The 23,199-nt window shown below is 39.2% G+C and overlaps 1 protein-coding gene and 1 long non-coding RNA gene across 2 annotated transcripts in view; one reads left to right on the top strand and one right to left on the bottom strand.

Moving 5' to 3' along the window:
- Positions 1-172: 172 nt before the first annotated feature.
- LOC136763997 (uncharacterized) lies at positions 173-1,465 on the bottom strand. Its single transcript, XR_010821132.1, has 2 exons — positions 1,332-1,465; positions 173-571 (listed from the first exon to the last, which is right to left on the bottom strand). It is a non-coding gene; the product is annotated as an uncharacterized LOC136763997 (long non-coding RNA).
- A 3,735-nt stretch (positions 1,466-5,200) lies between these two features.
- frem3 (Fras1 related extracellular matrix 3) overlaps positions 5,201-23,199 on the top strand; it is a 52,526-nt gene continuing 34,527 nt past the window's right edge. Inside the window, exons 1-2 of the mRNA XM_066718411.1 lie at positions 5,201-10,395; positions 11,068-11,157. Of these exons, the coding sequence (XP_066574508.1) occupies positions 5,364-10,395; positions 11,068-11,157 (5,122 nt within the window). The 5' untranslated portion in view covers positions 5,201-5,363. The remainder of the gene's footprint in view (positions 10,396-11,067; positions 11,158-23,199) is intronic.

Below are 23,199 nucleotides of genomic sequence, written 5' to 3'. Positions count from 1 at the left end.
AGTATTTGGCAAAGGTTAACAGACTGTTACACTAGAATGTGTTGTTGAACTCCATCCAAAAGACTATTAGATTTCAACATTGCGGGTTCACTAAGTGGAAAATGTACACTAGATAGAAACCCATAAAATCCCTCCAGATGTGACAGCCTCTCAAAATAATAACACTATCCAGGAAGTTTACAACTGCTTTTATTACCTTACATTCAAGGTATGCTTTTGGAGATTTTGCCTGCCTCATATCAGTGGTGAGACCACATATCACATCACAGGATAAAGTATTGGCAGCGATAACACAATCTTGATGAATGACAAGGTACAGGGAGTATATTTGAAATCCCATGCTTTATGACAAAAAACAATTCAGATATTGACAGGACTGAAATAGACTGAACTCATTCACAATGGGAAGCCTGCAGTGTCCAGGTCTGGCTGCTGTCTCTTCCGTTATCCCCTTTCAGCAAAGTGAGGCCAGGGTTTGGCCACCTGTCCTGCCAGCTGGTGCCAGGTCCTGTTTCTGTGACTCCTGTGCGCCTGTCCTGTGTGGGCATCTCTGTGTCAGTGTGGTGTAACCCTTCAAAAAAGTCAAGATGGTAATGCTCTTCATTGTTTGCTTCTGATTATTACACTTACAAAGTTTCTTTTAATGAGTCCCTTATTATATGCTGCTTAGCTGTTTTGGGAATTAACATTGGACTTGTCTTTATTACATTTGACATTTATTCTGACTGTACAATATGACAGTATACATTGATAACTGTGCCTTCAATTAACACACATAATGTTATTTGTTTAATCTCAAAGATTTCCCTGGTACGTTTCTTTTTATACAATCCTGCAATGCATCACAGCTTTTAACGAGGAATGACACATTTAAAGCACACAGATATTTAAAGATTACTCTGGAATTTATTTTAAAATACATCTCATTTTAATATAGGCTAACCTGAAACTGGATTGATCCAGAAATCAGAGCTTTGAAAGTTAAATATATGTGAAATATACAGACCTAAACCATATATTTTTTAGATGCACTCAAACCATTTAATTCTTCACCGATTTACCTTATTTACTCTGTTGACCGTAACCGAATGAGTAATTTAATTGCTGATAATTTAAATGCTGATTATAAATATATGTTTTGAATATACCTTTTTTAAAATCAACAGTTTTTCGTATTAATAAAACAGGAACAGGAAAATACACACTGGAACACACACAACCTCTTATTCTTTATAATAATCCAGTACTTTACATTTATAGTTCAGACGCCCAGACTTTTTGATTTAATAAAGAGAAAAATGTCTCTAGAGCAGGGTGGTTCCATCTATTACCTTTCTGTGTACACTTGATGTATGTCTCTCCCTTCAAACTTCAGGAACATGAATTGGAGAGGAAGTTGGTTTTATCTTTTTGTACCAGTATTGCACATTCATCTGGAAACTGGCTTACTGTTTCGAACAACTGCTTTCATTTCTCATTTTAATCCTGCATGACAGCTCATCTTCAAACACAGTGACCAGCCAGGATGCTTGTAATAGGTTTGGTGTGTCAGGCAGTGGCCTGTTTCTGACCCATCGTTTTAAGAATTTACAGTTTAAGGAAGTTAACATTCTCTTGAATATGTTATTATCATTATATGCATTTAAAATCAGAGAAAAGTACAATAGAACATGTAATGCTGCTGTACTTATGCATTATATTCACAATATATTTGTCAACACAGGAACTGCTATGTATTTAAACTTAAGGCTTGTTAGTTTGTGGGAAGGAAGAAACTGCCTTTGTCCAAGTTTACATTGGAAAATCTGCCATAGGTTTTTAACACATTTAACATGGCTTCATTGTGCTTTTATCATAGTTGTCCAGTGGATTCCTATGGGTCCCTGAGTTGTACTACATTGGACCGTAGGGCTACCATGACATCTGTCTGTAAAGCAGGTATAGTATGACAGACAAGGGTTGACTCATAGCTCGGAGTTCAATTTAAGGCTGGAGATAAGATGAAATAAGTGTGCTGGGTAAGAGTGAGTGCTTCACATTTGAATAAGGGGCAAAGACTGATTTATTCACATATGCACACGTTAACAGTAGTGGAGGCTGCAGCTATACAGCCATAATGAAAGATAAAGAAGCACTACCATAGCATTGGGGCATTGACGTGAAACAAAACCTGCCTGATTGTGTCTCCACCGCCCCCTTGTTGTGCACATCCTCCCTTCCCATGAGTCCCCAGCCAAGGTCAACAACCGAGTCAAGAAACCAAACAGCTAGTGTCTCAGAAACACAATACACTTGACTCGTCCTACTCAGGGTTTCTCTTTTTAGTCTCAGACACTTTTCTGCTCTCACAGTGTTGTAAAATAACTAGGCCTACATATTCTCAGGACACATGCAGCAGCTGAGAAACAAATAAATAAAACTGTGTGGTCTGTACATCCATAGGCTCTTAAAGTGCGTTCATGTTCTGCAGACTGGTTCAGATATCCCTGCACGTGGGGGAAGAAGTTGTAGGTCTGTGGCGATGCTGCTGTGACCTGACTGATATCTGCCCTCGGATGTGATGGTTAAGAAGAGAGATCCGTGTGACAATGTGAAGCAGCACGGTCCATTACCATAAATCAGCCTCCCTGAAAGGCCCTACTCTTCACATGAAGCGCACTGTGAAATTGCCATGGCAGTCGCCTCTGAAGCATCGACTTCAAAGTGCCTGGGCAGTGACAGCGCAGTCTACCTTGAAGGTAGTTAAGCCTACATTTGATGTAGTGGAAACCAAGTAAAAACTAAACAAACCAGTTGTTTCAATTCCAGACTGATCGCTCATTTCCCTCGAATGTTTGCAGGTTCTCTTGGCAGACTTAATGCAGGAGCTGAAACACATGGGGGGAGAGAGTGGTCCACAGTGTTGCATAATTTAACTTACTTCTACACATTTTTAAAGCAAATTATGATTCTCCCAGGTTTTCAGGGAAGCTACTGGGTTCCACAGTGATATCTACTTGACCATCCCTGTGGTACAAAGTGTTTACATTCACTCATTTTCGGGACATTACATAGTGTTGGCTCCAAATCCCATTTCTGTTTCCCTTTCACTCGTACATTTCATATAACAGTTGCTGTTGTGGTCGATCTTTTTTTTAATCTTTTTAAATTTGGCCATGTACACATAAAGTAGGAATTATTATAGGTAGCCAGAAGTGTAATAATTTGGTTGTGTTTCTTAATACCAGTGTCAACATGAATAGATTTATAGTGCTATGTGGCAGTTTCCTGAGGATTTGGCTGGCAGTTATTTCATAAGCTGGAACATGTGTGATTTCTAAAAAGCTGTTGCATTTCAGTTTTTCACTTTTATAACGTGATGAGAAGAAACCTAACGGGACTCGACCAAGGAGTTCCTGGGGTTACAGTACATAAACCACAAACTGTGAAACACATGCCAAAGCAGGACCTAATTTCACCTGCAGTTCAAGCAATAATGTACTTTTTAAACTTTTTAATAGATTTGAATATTAATCAAACAATTTGTGGAAAGCGTGAATCAAACGAATGCTTATAAATGTTTAAAAAATATATATATTTTTTAAATCAAGGCATATATTTATATTTTCTCTAATTTAAATTAAGGAAAATAGGGAATTACTCCTGATATTTTTGTTCCATATAATCTTTAAAGATGATATGACAGTTTACTAAGTTTAGCAATTCATATTTGATCTGCACGTTTTAAGTTAAGCAATTGAAAATACTCCCAATACCCTTGTTTCCATATCATATTTTAAAGAAAGGTTAATCAAATGTGCTGAATACTTTGAAAGATACGATTTCGGAAGGGAATGATTGAGGTCTTTTTGGGAAAGCTTAATGTTTCATATTATTTCGTTTAAAATGAAGGTGTGATTCATTTTTTATACAATTTTATTTGCACTGATTTTTAGTTTAATCACACTCTCACCCTTTAAAAAATAAATGTACAGCAATAAGCTAATCAGTCGAATTGCTACTTTTCACCGAAAGAGGGCGCCCGAGTCAGAGATCAAATCCAGCGTCAATTAAGAACGCGCAAAAGAAAATGTCGTTAATTTTAATAATGCTATATTAAGCCATAATACAAATTAAACAAGTGAAATGTATTTTTTTTTTCACAATGTTTTGTATATTTTTGGTCAACTTAAAATTAAAATGCGATCTGCACAACACACGATTCTTTTTGAATAGGTTATTATTAATCATTTGACTTTGCTAATTATTATTTGAATTATGTCATATCAAATCATGTTCAGATTTTTTTAAAGGGCTGCATTAAGTGTTAGTTAAATGAAAAATAGGCTCATTTAGAGAAAGTGGGCAGAACAAACACTAATATCTAAGTATATTAAAGTCATTACAAGGTTTCATGATTAAAGCATTAAGTTACAAAAGTCAGCATAAGTTTAACTTCATATATGTGTGTCCTTGCGTTGTATGTGCTCCTTCTCAATTCAGGTCCCGACTTACTTAAATTAAACTCATGCATTTTTTTTTTTTGCGATAAAATGGTGTTATAGGCATACATTGAAAACCCAAAATCTATCCCCGTCAGCTCAAGCCCGCAGCGCAGGTTTTGTGAATGACTGGCAGGGCGGGGGGAAGGGCGCATGTGCACTGTGTGATTCACTAACTCAGGAGGACACTTTTAATTCATGGGTATGAATGAAAAGTTTAACCTTCGTAATGCTGTTATGTGTGTCTATATATATATATATATATATATAATTTGTAGTTAGAGTGATAGCATTAGAAAAAACAAAACAGGAGACAGCTACTGATCAGTCCAATACCATTTGTTTTATTGTTGTTATTCATATTATTCATATTAGTATTATAAATCTCATCTATTTTGTGTATGTCTGAGTTTGTATTGTTACTGGTTGTTAAACAGGGTGAGGCATCCCTTTTTCTTTTTTATGTGTAGGAGGTAGTAGGTTTAAAGAAGAGTGCAGGGTGCTTGCTCGGGAGGCTGGGGCTGGGGCTGGGGCTGGGGCTGGTGCTGGGGGTGGGGGGTGGGGGTGTGGAGCAGGGAGCTGGCCTGTCCAATGTGCTTTCTTTAATTAGCTGTGGGATAGGAGGTATCTTCACAGAGCAGGCAGAGGGTGGAGCCTGGGGCTGTCACTGTCTGCTGGTTAAGTATTACCTGCAGAGCCCTCGTGAATTAGAAGAGCACTTGTCCCATATCTGTGTGCAAAGCAGGAGGAGTGAGGGAAGACAGCACTACTTTTTTCCCCTTTCTTTTCCTTTTTTTCCTTCTCTTTTCCACAGTTTTTGGGAAACTGCCTGAGAATAATTGGATTGATATCTAAAAGCTGCAAGGCAACTAGCAAGTGGATATGGCTGGTTGTCTTCTTCACAGGACTGGACTTTCTAAGGCAGCTGCAGTTTCGAGGTGCCTCCTTGCCCTCCTTGCATTCAGCTCCAGCTTGTCAGCCGACGGGGCAGAGAATTTTGAGCCTGCTTTCCTCTTCGGGCCCAGGCCAGGACCTGATTCTGACTCTATACTAGTTGCCAACAATGGGGTGAGGGTGCCTTTTGGCAGATCTGTTTATTTAGACCCAATCAATGACCTGGTGACTGAAGTGCAACCTGGAGACCGGTGCTACATCACAGTGCTAGAGAATGACCCTCTGGCTCAGAGACCGGGCATGCTGTCTCCGAAGAGATTCCCCTGCACTTTCGGGGCAGAGGAGGTGAAATACACCCACTTCGGATCGAGAAGCCCCAACAAGGACAGAGTGAGGCTGCAGCTGAGGTACGACTCCCAGACGGACACAATCATCATTCCTTTGCTGCTGGAGGTGGAGGTGGTGTTTCAGCAGCTGGAGATTTTAACACGCAACATGCCTCTGGTCGTGGACAAGCTGAATGGCATCAGCAATCCCATTGAGAAGAAGGGCTTGGAATTTGCCTTTGATGGCAGTGCCGAATCCTGCAAAGTCACCACCTTGATCAGCGCAGGAGGTCTCCCCAGGTATGGCACACTTTTAAATTACACCGCCAATGGGCAGATGATAGACTGTGATGCTTTTGTAAACCTAGGCATTCGCTACAAGCATACCTCCACCACCAGCTCCCCAAACAGAGACTATATCCCCATGTTGGTAGAGCTAGTGGATAAAGAGGGAAACACTATCAAGCAGGAGCATTTCCAAATCATGGTTAGAATTAAAGAAGGGACCGAAAACACAGCCCCTAAGCCAAGTTTTGTTGCTATGATGATGATGGAAATTGACCAGTTTGTGATGACAGCTATCACCAATGATATGCTGGCTGCTGAGGATGTTGAATCTGGTCCAGATGACTTAATTTTTAACATCACTTCGCCCCTGGGTCATGAGCAGGGCTACATTATCAGCACCGATGACCAAAATCTACCTATTACATCTTTCTACCAGAGAGACGTTAAAGATCTGAAAATAGCCTATAAGCCTCCCTCTGCCGATTCTGGCTCGGAGAGAATTTTTCAAATTGAGTTTGAAGTAGTCGACACTGAAGGCGCTGTCTCTGATGCGTTCGCCTTCATGATTGTTGTGAAGCCCATGAACACTTTAGCCCCGGTGGCAACTAAAAACACGGGACAGCTGCTGTTTGAGGGACAGTCAAGAGCGCTCTCAAGCACCCAGAATTTAGAAATCAGTGACGAAGATAATCTTGATGATGTCAGAATTACAGTTATTGATGGTTTAAAGCATGGTGAACTGACAGTGTTGGGAGCCCGTCGAAAATTCTTCACCCCCGCCGATTTGGATGCCGGGGTCGTGGTATACCAGCACGACGGCAGTGACACTTACAGTGACAATATAATTTTCCGCATGACTGATGGCAGCAATGAAGTTGAGTTTTTGTTCCCTATCACCATTGCACCCACTGACGATGAGCCTCCCATTATAAATACTAACACTGGGCTTGTGCTTTTCAAGAATGAAATCATGCAGATCTCACCCTTCATTCTAAGTGCCACAGACATTGACTCAGAGGACTCCACCATTAAATTTATCGTGGAGCCTCCTTATTCAACACTGGGTGAACTGCTCCTCCGACAAGCCGAGCAGCCCTCAGATTTGTCTGCCTGGAAGTTCAGTGACAGCGAAGAGATGTTTGAGCAGGTGGTGACGGAATGGTTTCAGCAGGACATCCTGGATGGGAAGCTGTTTTATCGTCACATTGGGCCTCACAGCACCACCACTGTCATGGATAATTTTGTGTTCCGGGTCCATGATGACAATGACCCCCCGAATCAGTCTGGGGAGCACACGTTTGCAATTAAAATCCATCCAGTAGATGACCTCCCTCCAGAACTTTACCCTGGCACTGCTTTATACATGACAGTGCAAGAATACGAATTGACCCACTTTAAAAAGAAGTTTTTGCGTTACACTGATCTGGATTCAGACGACCGTGATCTGAAGTACACCATCTCTAGGCCTCCAACTGATACAGACGAAAACAACCCCATCCCACTGGGCGAGATAGTGCTGACTGAGAGCCCTGACACTGTCATTACAGAGTTCACACAAGCTCAGGTCAATCATCACAAAGTGGCGTACAAGCCCCCAGATCAGGAACTGGGCATCACACCAAGAGTAGTGCAGTTCACTTTCATTGTGGAGGACACTGCTGGAAATTCAGTGAATGGCCTCTTCACAATTTTCTTGCAGCCAGTCGATAACAAACCCCCCCAGATCACCAACACTGGTTTTACAGTGCTGGAGAGAAATACTTACATCATAACTAAAACTGAGCTCGATGCAACTGACCAGGACACAGATGATGATAAAATTATATTCACATTGACCCAGGCTCCTCGATTTGGGCTGCTACAGTATCTGGGCATCGATATGTCTGTGGGAGAGACATTTGTACTTGAAGATATCGTCAGTGGCCACATCGCATATGTCCATAACGGCGAGGAGTCCACTAGCGACACAGTAAAACTTGATGTCAGTGATGGATTTCATGAGCTGCCTATCATTATTAAAATCACTGTGAAACCGGTCGATGACGAAACTCCAACCATTATGCTCCCATCCGGCCTGCTGGGTTCCTCCATTGATGTCCTGGAGAATGGAGCCACAGAGATCACTTCCAATGTGATTCAAGGCAGAGATGAAGACACTGATGACCTCATGCTCACATTTATAGTTGAGGAGCCACCAAAGTTGGGTGAAATTATGGTTAATGGGGTTGTCTCTGAGAGATTCACGCAGCAAGACATCATCAATGGAGGTGTCGTTTATGCTCACACGAGTGGGGAGATCGGGCCTTTTAAACAGCACGACTCCTTCAATCTCACCATCTCTGACATGTCTGATGAATGGGTTGTCGGTGGCAACAAAGTCCAAGGTGTCAGGGTGCATGTCACTATTCTACCTGTTGACAGCGTGCCTCCCATTGTCATTGTTGGCGATCAGTTCACCGTGCTTGAAGGAGAGAAGAATGCCATCACAATAACAAACCTCCAAGCTGAAGACGTGGACACAGAAAATGACGACATTCTGTGCACCATCATTGTCCAGTCCACATCTGGTTACATTGAAAACATATCTCCAGCCCCTGGGTCTGAAAAGTCCAGGGCAGGAACTGCCATCACGGCCTTCAGCATTAAAGACGTGCGTCTAGGTCACATTTATTACGTGCAGAGCATCCACAAAGGTGTTGAGCCAGTGGAAGACAGACTCACGTTCCGCTGTTCTGATGGTATCAACTTCTCAGAGCGTCACTTTTTCCCCATCGTTATCATTCCAACAAATGATGAGAAGCCCGAAATATTCATTCGTGAGTTTGTTGTCATGGAGGGCATGAGTCTGGTCATTGACACTCCCATTTTGAATGCAGCCGATGCAGACATTCCAGGGGATGATCTAGAGTTTGAAATAATTAGCCCTCCCAAACATGGCAATATTGTTCAGCAGCTTACCACAGGTACTGTTTCAGTTATTCATTTCTCCCTTGAGCAGATCAAGGAAGGCTCTAACATTGTCTATGAGCATGATGACTCTGAAACCAAAGAAGACAGCTTTGAGGTCAGACTTACAGATGGAAAACACACTGTGGAAAAAAAAGTTCTCATCATGGTCATTCCAGTGGATGACGAGACTCCAAGAATGACAATTAACGACGGACTAGAAGTTGAAATCGGGGAGACAAAAATCATCACCAACAAAGTCCTTAAAGCAACAGATTTAGATTCTGAAGACAAGAGTCTGATGTATATAATCCGTTACGGACCAAGTCAAGGCTACCTTCAGCGCATCACCAAGTTTGGAGACGTGCTGGGAAACATAACTGTTGAAATGAACTTCACCCAAGATGACATAGACAAAGGACTGGTTCAGTATGTCCATACAGGCCAGGAAGGGGTTCGCGACCTTGTCAAGTTTGATGTCACGGATGGGATTAATCCGCTCATTGACAGGTACTTCTATATTAGCATTGGCAGCATTGACATGGTCTTCCCTGACGTCATTAACAAAGGTGTGACCCTGAAGGAAGGGGGTAGAGTGACCCTGACCACTGATCTGCTGAGCACCACTGATATCAACAGCCCTGATGAACACCTGAGCTTCAGCATCACTCGCGCCCCCAGCCGTGGACACTTGGAGTGCACTGACAGACCTGGAGTTCCCATCACCACCTTCACTCAGCTGCAGCTGGCAGGCAACAAGATCTACTACATCCACACCTCAGACGACGAGGTGAAAATGGACAGCTTTGAGTTTGAAGTAACAGATGGTTACAACCCCGTGTTCCGCACTTTCAGAGTGTCCATCACTGATGTGGACAATAAAAAGCCGGTACTGACCATCCACAGCCTGGTGGTTGGCGAAGGAGAGCTAAAGCTGATCACTCCTTTTGAACTCACCGTGGAGGATCGGGACACGCCCGACAACTTTCTGCGTTTCACCATCACCCAGGTGCCAGTCCATGGGCAGCTGCTGTACAATGGCACCCATGCTGTCACTAGCTTCACCAAACAAGACCTAAACGAGAACCTCATCACCTACAAACATGACGGGACCGAGTCTGGTGAGGATAGCTTCTCCTTCACTGTGACGGATGGCACTCACACAGAATTCTATGTCTTCCCCGACACTGTCTTTGAGACTCGTAAGCCCCAGACAATGACCATCCAGATCAACTCGGTTGACAATGGCGTCCCCCAGATAGTCGTCAACAAGGGCTCTCCCACGCTCCGGGTCCTGCACACCGGCCACCTGGGCTTTGTGATCACTAGCAAGGCTCTGAAGTCTGAGGACCGGGACAGCCCACACAATGTCCTCAAGTACTGGATTGCCGAGGCTCCTCAGCATGGCTACATCATCAACACGGCCCTGGGGAACGACAGCGTCCAAACCTTCACTCAAGGTAAGCCTTGTTGCTGAAGAACTAACTCTACTCTGCAGGTTATGTATTGTTTACCAGTTCTTAGTGTGATGTAATGAGAAAGAAAGCCACTAAAAAGGTCCATTGGAGATTCCCAGTGTTGTTTAGATTTTATAGGCTATATAATATATATATATGTGTGTGTGTGTGTGTGTGTGTTTAGTTATTAATTTCATAGTAATTCAGCTTCAGTTCATTTGTTTATTAACATCTCTTTTACATTAAAAATCGAATTGTCCCTGGACATGACTAAATCTAATCTAAATCTGTTGCAGTGTTATATGAATAAAAGGATTACAACCAAACCTCAAATTTAGTCTGGGAGAGGATATAAAATATTCAACAACATGTATAATAATTGTTAAACATTTTCTTTCCAATCACTCTGGTGTACATTTGTAGTACATGTAGTACACATTTGGAAAGAGACATTTACTCTTCAGTTAGTGACAGATGGCAGGGAAGCAGATATGCTAGTTTGAAGCTTTTTGGTGCCCGAGGACATATTTATTTTTCTTAACTACTGCAGACTAGGGGTTGTAACTCAATCTGAGTGTGAAGTTCACAACTCTTAACCAGTTAATGTTGTCTGAAAACATGTGCAACTTTAGTGACACTATAATCATCTGTGCTTGTCCCTTTGTGTGTCGCTAGCTGATATTAATGAGATGAAGATCTGTTATGTGCTGCTCGACGGGGAGAATGCTACCAGTGATATATTTTACTTCACAGTTGAAGACAAAGGTAAGCCTTTATAATGTTTCACTTGAACGCCATTAATAAATACCAAAGGATTGTTTTTTTATATAACATTGAACTTATCTGGACCTGCAAGAGAATCAGTGTGGCATTTTACTTTGGCCATGAGAGAATTAAAATGGTATTCTCTGCTTGGTGTCAGTCATTGTTTGTATCACAAAGCCATCCCATAATTTGGCAAGATTGACAGCCTCTGCAGCATAGAGTTCCACTCCCCCATTGCTGCCGAGGGTGGCCACATTAAGACAGAATGGGGTTGAGGGCACGTCAGGCCTGTGTGTGTGTGTGTGTGTGTGTGTGTGTGCGCGTGTGTATGTGTGTGTGTACAGCTCAAGTACCTCTGATCTCTGTGGTCAGTGAACAATGGGTGTTCTACCAACATTTTTGTTAGTCTTTAGTGGTTGACCTGTGACATAAAACTTGCTGAATCTTTCCTCTTAATATCAACTGATTGTGTCTTAGTGGATATTGATCCCACATAACTGCACATGACGTGACTTGGGAAACAAATAATAGATTAATTCTCTATCTCTGAGGGTTTGTGTTTCAGTTTTCTGAAAGATAGAATCTAAAACTCTTCTTTCTCCTTTTTTTTTGAATGGCCTCTGGGTATGTAGGCATGGAATGTCTACCTTAAAGAAATCACCTCAGGTTAGGGGGATATTTTAGCTCTATGTTAAAACAATAGAGTTCTTTGGGGGTTTTCTATCTAAGTATAAACATGAATTGCTGAAATTGCTGAAAATATTTATTTAGTTTTGTTGTGTGTGTAGATTGATATGTTTATTGAAAATTAGTTTTTTAGCAGTCACATAATTTTTGTTCCCTAACTTTTGTTTGGTCATTTCATGTTTGTTTAATAAGAATAACATAAGATCATATTGTTGCACAATGCAAGAGCAGCTGTTATTCATGTGTTCTGTTTCCTTTGGCCCCTCTAGATGCATTAATTTCTCATTTGTGTATTTCTATTTTTATACCATTGTTACCTTTTAATTTAATTTGAGTGTGTCAAGTATATAAACTAAAACAAAATAAATTGCTATATTTGTTTAGCTTTTGTTACAGAATTCCACTCAGATTCAATGTTGTCATTCAAATAGTTCAATATTCAATATTCAGATCTGCTTACAGGATTTACAACCCCATGGCCATTGATACCTATTAGTGTTAAATGTATTCTGAGGCACACCAGAATACTTATACATATCCATAACTGACATTGTGTTACCTGCACAGGAAACCAATAAGTGATTCACGGGCTTTAAGAAGTTTGAAAGTACAAGAATTCACATACAGATCATTCAACATCTTTCTCCTTTGCTTCGGAGCCATGACTTTTCTTTCTTTACATTCACAGGAGAGGCTATGCTTAAAGGGCTTAGAATTTCAGTAGCTGTGTGTATTTATATTCCTGCAAATTCAGTTTTGGTCAGATGTCACATGAACCTTTCTTCTTGAATTTCATAACTCTTAGCTGGTTACATTGCTCTCTTCATGATACCTTGTTGTACAAAGTTTTTCGTGTCTGATACAGTGAAGTTTTATATATATATATATATATATATATATATATATATGTATAAAGATGAGTCTATAATTTAGCAGGGACATCACCATGCTACACACCCATAATATATGATCATTTCAACCTTATTAACAACCCATTGCTTTAGGAGGCATAGTCCTTGAGATTTAACGTGAAAGGATTCTTCTCTTGTGGTTAACAGTCTCTAATGGGCATGTGTTACTATAATAAGGCGGGTATATTATCTACTGCAGGCTAAATTTGTAACATGCTAAACTTTTCTAGTTTGTCCTTAGGAAGATATGCAGATTTTGGATGATTGACAAGAATCTCATAGCTGCAAATTATATCGTGAGATCCCAAATATGATTGCAAAATGCAGCTCTTTTCTCTAACTAACTAACTAACTATATATATATATATATATATATATATATATATACAATGGGAAAATGTATCTAAAAATAAGTTACAATATTTTCTCTTATTTGTCTTTTATGACTTAAATGGTCAGTTCTGCTTGTACATTGTATACTGCAGTTTTACATTATCATATACATATATAGTAAATGTGTTGCAAAGTTACAAAATATAACAGGTGGGGTACTATTTTAACTGCAGCTGTAAATGCTAAATGCATTCTGAGTTTGTGAAATGCAATCCATACAGTATGGTTTGGGCTATAATTATGCCATATTGAGAACTATTAGAATATCATCACTGTGGAAGTGTCTGTATTTATACCGGGTGACATTCAGGGTAAGCCAGAGTCATGGCCTTTCAGACATTCCTGCTGTGGGTTTGACATCGGTGAAACCCCCACCATCAAGTCTTCCTCTTAGCCTGCTCTTGAAGAGCACTGCAGTTTCATTAACACACTCGTATCAGGCAAACAGCAAAATGGAAGCCCAATTATCGCTTGTACCAAAGCCTCTGGATTAAACACTTGACTTTTCTGAGCACAAATATTAATGTGAGCAGAGGAGTCAGCAATGTGATCATTTGCTAACTACTTTTTAAAATGTAAAGTATATATTTGACTGTATGACTGTATAAGAGTCTATATGATCAACAGAAATACTATAATAATAATAATAATAATAATAATAATAATAATAATAATAATAAGTAGTAATAGTAGTAGTAGTCATAGTAGTAGTAATAGTATTCAAGGGCCTGAAATAATCATTATATAGATTGTCATGTCCTGGTTTACAAAAGCTTGTCTATTTCAGTGACAATTAAGTTTATTTAACAAACGTTCAATAAAAAGTGAAAAAGATAATATTCTTAATGCAGATTAATTATATATAGATGTCTAGAACTCTGTACAGAATGTATATAGATCAGAAGATCTTTCAGTTGTATAACAAAACATGCTTTCTGTATCCTACTTATATCATATACATATATGTACCCATATCATATTGGACCAGTGTGATATTACTCGATGCTTCACAATTCCAGACTTTTAAAAAGGCTGGAGCTGTCTATTAGCACAGTGCCAGCTAGTATGTGTCGGTCTAGGTTTGTTCTCTGCAGTTACTGAAAAGAGCTAGCCTATAATTAGGGGAAGTCCACATAATGTGCCCGGGAAAAGAAAACAGTAGGACCAATTAACAGAACAAACCCACTGTTTGCAAATCAATTAAGTGGGATGGCATTAAGAGCATGTGAACCAAGTGTAATGTTGGTCTAAAAACATATTACATCTGGCCAAAGTCTAGCCATGTCCAGAGAGGAGTTAACAGGGCCTGCAGATGTTTGGTATTACAGGTTGTAAAAGGTTGGCTGCCTCAAGGATTAGACCAACACAATAAAAGCTACAAAATTCTCCTGATGATTGACTAGAAGGCCTTTCGTCCCCCTCCAATTCAACATGTAAGAGCAGGTTTATTGAAATCTGTAGGGAAGCAAACAGAAAGACCACTTGTGACTAAATGGCTTGTGTGGGAAGAGGCAGAATGAGGGATGAAGATCAGTATAAGGAATCCCAAAGCAAAATATAAACTCATTAGATTACTTACCGTTATTTTTCAGTCCCATTTCAGCATTTCAAATCATTAATGAAAGATTTGTTTATTAATTTCTTTATTGGGGTGGGGGAAGACTTTATGTACTTATATTCTTAGGTCCTCTTTGTCGATTTTCTAATTCCTGTGAAAATGTGGAAGTTAAAATGTCTGATTCTTGAACAAAAGTGTGAATAGTTAAAGATTGCAGACGATTAGGCTATATTTGTGAAAGATATACAAGTATGCAATAATAATAATATGATTCTGATATGAGACCTTGCTTTTAATTGAAGGTCAGTATAAGTATCTTACATTAGCAGTGCTAGGACTGCTACAACTTCTTCAGAAAAAAACAAAGAAAGAGGCCTGGAAGCCATAAAATTAATGGCACACTGTCTGAATAGGGCAAGTGCTTCCTTTACCTTGGAAAGAATGAAGTGAACATACTTCAGAGCTGGCATTTTGTCACCCTGGCTACATTACAGCTGGAAGGAACATGTCTTTTATGAGCCAGCAGAGTAATCTATTGAGAAAGCTATGACAAGCAATAAAAGACTGCTGGTTAAAACTTCCCCGATAGTGGTGAAAGAAGGAAGCTGAACAGGAGCCAGTATCTTCTGATGCATAAGCTGTGACTCGAGGGAAGGTTATGAATCGAGTCGCATTGTCTTCTGTTATTACCTTTTCTTGTGCAGAAGCTGTTTTTCATCTGTGAGGGTCACACTAAAAGAAATGTGTGACAGTTGTCATCAGCAATGAATGATGCACCTTCAGTGAAATAAATAAGAGTAATTTTGTTTACTTTCTTTGGGATGCATTCAGTTGCAGTGTCTGTGTGATGGTGGGGGTGGGGATAGATAGATAGATGCTGTACAGGTATTTACAGTTAGATAGCTATATAGGTAAATAGATACAATAAGCAAACATAGAATATCTAAGCAGTAAGCAGATTTTTTTTCCCAAGCTGTTTAAATGTTGTCTCAAATTGTCAGTCAGATTTTATTTTATTGATAAGCCTGAGGTTCCAGGCACATCATAAAAACTTGACCTTATCCAGTGCGCAGGAAATGGAATTGAAACCTACAGAGGGAGACAGATGAATTGATTGAAACAGCTGCTTGTGGAATTTTACAAGTTCCTTAACCGAATGCCGTTTACCTGTCAGGATGTGCGTTGGGGATTCGGTTTAACTCCACCAGGCTTGCTAATGCAATAACCAGGCCAGAGATCATAAAAAAACAACTTGACGAAAGTGCTACTAACATTACAAGCGCCAGATGAAATGCACTAAATACAAGCCACCTGTCAGACAATAAATCAGATTTCCTCGAGGTGTATAGTTTAGGTCTGCCAAGATAAATATAAACCCTGAATTCAGCAGTGTATCACACTATTTGGACAACAGGAAAATATATTTTTTAAATTACACCAGGTAAGGATTTTGAAACCCATACCTTAACTTCTGTACCGTAACTGAAAGGGACAAATATCAGACCTAAGCAGGTGTTTCAGGATGTAAAGGAAAGCGTAGTCAAAACATTGGCTCCGATTGAAACGCAGACACTGCATCTGGCCAGATGGTTTGATTTCAATCACAAGCTGACATGGAAGAACAATGTGGACAAAGAACGACGTCAGAAATTGAAGTAGAGTTTTAAAACTGCTGTGGTTGGAGTGCGTAAACCGGGGGGATGCGTGCTTGTTTTCTTTTGTGGAAAAACAGCAACAGGGTAGGTGAACAATGCCTATAGTATACCTCTGTTTCACCTCATTAGCCTTTGTGTCATCCCCAGTAGTGATATCCCAGAGTCTTTTTTTTATTATTTGGTCCCTGGGGGTATAAGATGAAAGGAATGAGACAGAGGTGCATAAATCATTAGATATGTATGGAGGGCAACCTTTATAATGGCAGGAGAGTGTAGTATCATATAGGATTACAGAAGCCCCTTTATTCCTGGAGCTAGCAATTTCCATAAAATGAATCTTGCATCATTCTAACGAGGAAAAAGGAGTTTCTTATTTATGAAATTGTGGAAGTTGAGTGTTGATGTTTGTGGACAGTCATACAGTGTAGGAATACTACAAATACTAGATTCCAGTGTAGAAGATGGTTTAACATTCAATGTTGAACACTCCAACATCATATAGAGCTATTGAAAACTTTCACCTAGCACTGGTGAGTTGTCAGAGATAACTTAACTTAAATTAACTTAACTATTAGTGGGAGTTCAGATAGTTTGTAATGGCAGTCATGTGTTCTTGCAGTTAATGGTTCTTTGCTGTCTTAACCTGGCTAAATGAGTCTGCTCTTAAACAAGTGTGATGAATTGTCTGGCTGGGCTACCAAAGGCAGGCGGTTTCTGCTGCTTTCTGCAGTGATATGTTAGCAAGGACTCTGACTAAGGTGCTGATTGATGACATGGGTCCGGCGCTGTGGAATGGGACACCATAATGTTGGAACCATTATTTTATGTCTCTGCTAATCCCAGTGTTTGCTAAGTGTCACTCCTCGTGCACCACTGCTGAAAGCAAGAAAAAGCTCTAAAGGGAAAGTGCAGACATGCTAGTCTTTTTGTCCAGTTTGCCTGGGACTGAGCAGACCCATACAAGACCCAAGGAATCCAAGACTATACAGCATGGATTTCCAGATGCACAAATTGTAATGCCATCATAATAAGTTAATAGAACATAGGCCTAGACCAAATAAAAACCTGCGAAATGCAGAACACAGATTTGTACCATTTCCTGTTTTGATTTATAAGTAGCAAAATAATTTATATTTTATTTAAGTACAACATGCACAATCATATCGAGGTGTTCCTGAATTTTTGTAACATTTTTCATGAATTTGTTGTGTTTTCACTGTTTGTATTATAATTTATTCACCAGTACCTCTCCAAATTTTTTGCTTAATCTTGCTTAAATTAGCTGTGTGTCTTAAAAATGGAAAACAAAAGTTTATAACTCATAAAAAATATACTATGCAAGACACAATTAAACTGCTGTTGACTGATTTAAATTAAAATCGGATACTATATGACAGACTGTTCCTGGTATTCTTTCGGTTCACTTTTGTTTAACAAAATTAAAAAACTAAAAACTAGAACGATAACAATTTAGGCATGTTAGCAGAGAGGCGAGGATTTTAAGAGTCACCTGGTTAAAATACCAATAGTTAAAATCTGACCTCATAAATTCTTGCTTTACAAGTGTTCAGCCAGTATATATTCTTGTCCATCATGCTGGTGACTACAGCCTGAGGCCTATAACACCAGGGGGATACTGGGCTTGTTAGCCTTTAAAACCTTTTCTTTTATACTCTGCACTCCAGGCAGCCAGCAGGATTTTAATCGAAGAAGGGCATTGCAGTTACTGTGTCAAAGCCATGAAAATTAATTAACATTTCTTTAAAACAGCAAAACCACCCTTGCCAGATTTTGTAAGTTTTGCCGTAATTTGCTCTTGGAATTATGTATAAATGTTCCTGCTCAACATTTGGTCCACAAATGTATTTGACTGACTGTTTTTTGTGTTTCAACGAGGTGGAGCTGAGACAAAATACTAGAAAATCACAGATTGGCCGATAAACATGAAAAATTCAGATTAGTGTGCTGCTGTGTGTCAGGTCGGCCTAGCATTTAAACATAGCTGTAGATCTTTGATGTGCACAGTAATCTATATGTAAACAAATACATAATTGTTTCATTGTTAACATGTATATATGCAAACTATTCTATATTTATATTTTGTGAAGGTCACCCCCTCCCTGATTTTCAAAAAGCTTTTATTATGGAAGAAAAGCGTTTTTACAATATAAAATTACAATGAATGCCCTGACCAGAAAAGCAGTTCAGAGAGTGTAAAGTTTCTGTCATAGTGAGCTGTCAAATAGGTTTCTCTATTAGTCATTAAATGTATGTCTATTCATTTAAGAGTTCAGCATTTCACAAGTAAGCTGATTATTCTCAGATATGGCCACCCATGACAAAACCAGACCCTGACATTACTTTAATATGACTTCTGACTGAAGTAGCTTAAGAGTTGAGGTTCACAGAGAGTGAAAACAATCGGCCCACAGACCCTGGGAAATAGCCAAGTCCAATTTTTGAATATGAACTGAGGCCAGGAAGAGTTAGCCTTAATGTGCTACAAAAAGGTTGTGTGAGTGAGTGTTGATCACAAGTTACATATAGGTCAAAGTAAGCTCTTTTGATATTAGACATAATCTGGAAAATTGCAGTGTTAACCACTGAAAAAAACAGCAACACTTAATCATCTTGTATGGCTGGGCAGTTATAATGTGTGGGTGAAGAGAGCATTTTGTTTTTCTAATGATTTTACAGGGATCATCGTTTTACGATCTTATTTATACTCGATCTATCTATCTATCTTCATGTCTTTAAAATAGCAACACCAGTGGTGATTATCTGTGTTATAAATAAAGCATCATCATTCAACCATTTAAAGGAATACTATATTTTTTCTCATTTCACTGCTGTTGTATTTCTCATTAGTTCAAAATGTATGTCTTCTAACAGTAAATCTCCATTGTTATTATTAAGCAAATTAAAGTTAAACAAACCAGAACATAAGTCAGAAAATTAAAAAAATTGACAGCTTGAATGGCATTATAAGCCTTACAAATTGTCTTCCCCAGTACATTGCCTGGTACTTTAGAAGTCTTTTCTACAGTTACTTTTTTGGAAACTTCAAAAATACTTTGAAATCTAATATCAGACTTCTGCCTAGCCCAAATAAAAACTTTTACCTACACCAATCAATAAATTACTTTTTTCCTCAGAGGCCACTGTTTATACTAATTTATGTGTGACTATTGTCAACATTTATCTTTTTTCAATGAATATTATTTTAATATGCCTTGTTTGCATAGGGATCCATGTATTTGGAAAACCCTGGAGGAGAAAGAGCAGCCTTTTGCAGCAGAACGCCTCCTTGCCGTGTGATTTTAACTGTCACAAATGTCAACAGCCAGGAGAGGATTTACCGTCACTTGTTGCGACGCCTTGCCTACCATGTCAGTTTGTGGCTGCGATTGTGTGTTCGTCTGCAGCTAAATATCTCCTTTCCTTGACAATGTGAAGATTTATTTGATATGAATGTGCGAAGGCCATGATAAATGGGCCTCGGGTTATTCTTATCATTCCCAGATGGCGAACCACTTCTTTGCCACTCAGAGAGCTGTCACTGCGGCTGCCCCTCGCCTCTTTCCCTAAGTCTCTTTAAGGATCATTCCTCTCCAGGCCGTTTATAGCAGTCGCTATACCCCCAAATTTCTCAGAGGCGACGCAACACAGAGTCGACGATTTTGAGTGATGTCTGTTTAAAGGGGCCCAGGGTGCTTGTCAGCCTGTGACTTGCAGTCTGCTGAAGAGATCACCCTCCGTGCAATGTAGGCACTCTCAAAACAGTCAAGTGTAAATTTACAGTACATCGCTCTGTGCTGTACAAGTGAGTGTGGCTAATAATATCCACGTATCCCTAACTTCAATCAGGGAATGTGTCGAATGCTGAGGGAAACTTAAGTTAAATAAGAAGCTTTTCGGTATTTAAATTTACTTATTAGTTGCACTCCTAGAGGACAGTTAACATATCTAAGATACTGGCATAAAATTGCAGGAAGAATGATGATCTAAATATATAATCATGTAGTACAATCTGATGTAGACAAATCCATCAACTGATTGGGACATTACCAAGTCAAATATATGTCTTTAGTTGGCCTATTAAATCTACCCAGTGTTGTTATTCAATGAAGTATTTGTGGTTTAAATACAATTTGGTTGTTGCCTGGGATTTTAAACTAATATAAAGATTTTTAACAAAATGCATTTTACCTTTTATTTTAACTGACACATTTGACTCTAGGTGGATCTTGGAAAATAAAACTAGAAGGTGAATGAGGTTCTCAAGGACCTACATGGCCTACTAGTACTGCAGATGTCTTGCATCATAATCTGGAAACATTTCTGTTGCTATTCCTTCCTTAAAATGTCCCCTACACTGTGTTGATAAGCTCTCTTTAGACAGCTCATTATTCACCTGCTGTCATCTTGCCCTACCACAGCGGTGTGTCTTTCAAACATGTTTACCAGTCCAAAATGCTCTTTAAGTACATTTCCCTTCCTGCCTGGCATGTAATGTGACACACTGCTCTGGGAGTTTTCAGTTGCTGTCACAGACTGGGGAATGCTTTGACCTGATAGGCAGCTCCACCTTTGATCCACCTTTGCATCTGCCTTTTCCCAATGAACATAAGGACTCCCTTTTCTACGACCTGCAACTGCTGGTTTTCATTCCAGCCAAGCTGTCAGCTACTTACCTGAATGGCCTTATATATAAAAACAAACAACAACGTTGAAATTAGACGAAAGGTATTTCAATTAAGAGTGCCATGAAGAGCTCAGTTTGAACATAAACCAGCAGAAACAGGTGTCATACAGCTCTTGGGTTGGGAAGACCATTACACTGTTTATGACGAAATCAATTGTATCATTCAGTGAAGGTGACTATAGCTTTGAATGGAGAACTGAGGGGGGAGGTGAGGATTGGGTATTTGGAAGGATTTAAATTGATGTTGCCTCACTTAGTGCAGTCACAGCCATGGTAGCTTTGAACTGTTCACAGCTGAATATCTGCCGTCTCTTTCGTGGGTTAGCAAAATTTAATGGCTCCTTAGCCCTTCAAATTTCAGTTGAAAATACAAAACAATTCAATATTAATGGATATCTTATAATATCTGCCATTTGGTGTGCTGTCACATTTCCTAATTGCTTGATTGTTGCTTAATAATAAACAAAACAAATATTCTACAACACAGATGTGTTTTACATTGGTTATATATAACACAGTCTTACGGGAAAACATAAAAAGGTGTGTAATTTTTTTTAAGAGGCCCAAGTGTAAATACGTTGATGTCTCAATTATTTCCACAAGTGTCGGTGCCCATCGTTTATCATCTTTAGAATCTTGGCAAACCTCTTCTCGGGCTATTAAAATGACAGTGGTAAATTTGCTGGGTCTGTAGACACTAACGTGACTTATCCCAGACCAGCAACTGTGCAAGTAATTGTAAGGATGGTTGCACGCTAGGGGGCCTGGAAAAGTTCCAGTTTCAGTCAGGTCTGAATGCAAGGAAAATGTCAGACACGCTTACATGATATATGGATGTACACATTCAACCCCTAAGTGGAAATCAAGTAAGGACATTTGAATTTATAAGGATTCTATGAGTAATACCTGTACAAATGTAATTATTTCAGACGTAAAACAACCTTCTTACACATATATAACATTTGAAGTTGTAATAAATAATATAAAAAGGACCCTGTATGTCTAGACTACAAAATTAGTACTTAAAATGCTATTAGTTGGTACAGTGTTAGCAACATCAGAACCAGTGTGTCATGATATTCAATATTTGACCACAGTTTTAAGTTCTGTTAGATTTATGTCCTAATAAATGTATGTATAATGTCTGCTTCTGTAACTGTATAAAACTCCCAAGGAACAAATGACTTCTTATTTGGGTCTTACTCTCCCATATATACTATTTTCTTAATATTATTGCTCCCATAAATATAAATGAAAATGAAAAAGTGAACTTTATTAGATCAATTTAAGTGATTTCTATTCTAATGATTGCTCTGTAAAATCCACAAATTAAATAACTATGCACACACACTTTGCTGAACATGACTGTTAGAACTAGACCAAATCAAAACTAGTAGAAGTTGTAGTAGAAGTAGTACAAATGTGTCATTTTTTTTACTTAGTCTGAGCATCATCATTTATTTGTACAAAAGTTCTAGGCCAGATAGTAGGACAACACTTTTATTGACCTGAAGACCCAGTGTTTAGCTTTTGGTTTATTGCTTTGTTTTGTCTTTCCATTAGTTTCAATTTAAATGAATTCCGAAGATGAAATTGAAATGTTTGCATGAAGCAGATTTTTTGTTTATTATGATTTGTGTATATACATATAACATATACATTAAAACATTCTTTAGCATTACTGAGTACAATCTATTGCCATGGTACCTGCTGTACCCTACAAGGGCCACCCAGACAGACGCTTAAAATCCCTGATGTCCATTCGATGGTTCACACTCAAAAGAACAAAAGAGTTAAAGAGTGTCCCTTCTTGAGAAAGGTACAGCTGTCATTCTGAAGGCTTATGAATACCGGAGTGATTTGAGATTTAAAGAGGGAGTGAGTTGGTGCCAAATGTTCTCCATTCTTGTGCCTAAACTGGCAGCAACTAGATTAAAGCAATCTATGTTGTCGTTGCCAAAGAAGCCTTTATTAGGCAACACCTGCCACTCACAACGTGTTATAAACTCATTAAGGAAACTACCTCAGTAGAATGGTGATGGCCACAATTATGTTTGAGCTTTAAGAGTGGCTGCATTTTAATAACAATGCATTCCTGGGACATTATTTGTTCCAACCTACCACAGTCAAACT

This window comes from Amia ocellicauda, chromosome 12 (assembly GCF_036373705.1).
Source record: "Amia ocellicauda isolate fAmiCal2 chromosome 12, fAmiCal2.hap1, whole genome shotgun sequence".
In the NCBI taxonomy this organism is placed as follows: domain Eukaryota; kingdom Metazoa; phylum Chordata; class Actinopteri; order Amiiformes; family Amiidae; genus Amia; species Amia ocellicauda.
Note: the sequence above shows the minus strand (reverse complement) of the source record. Positions and strands in the feature narration are given on the sequence as shown.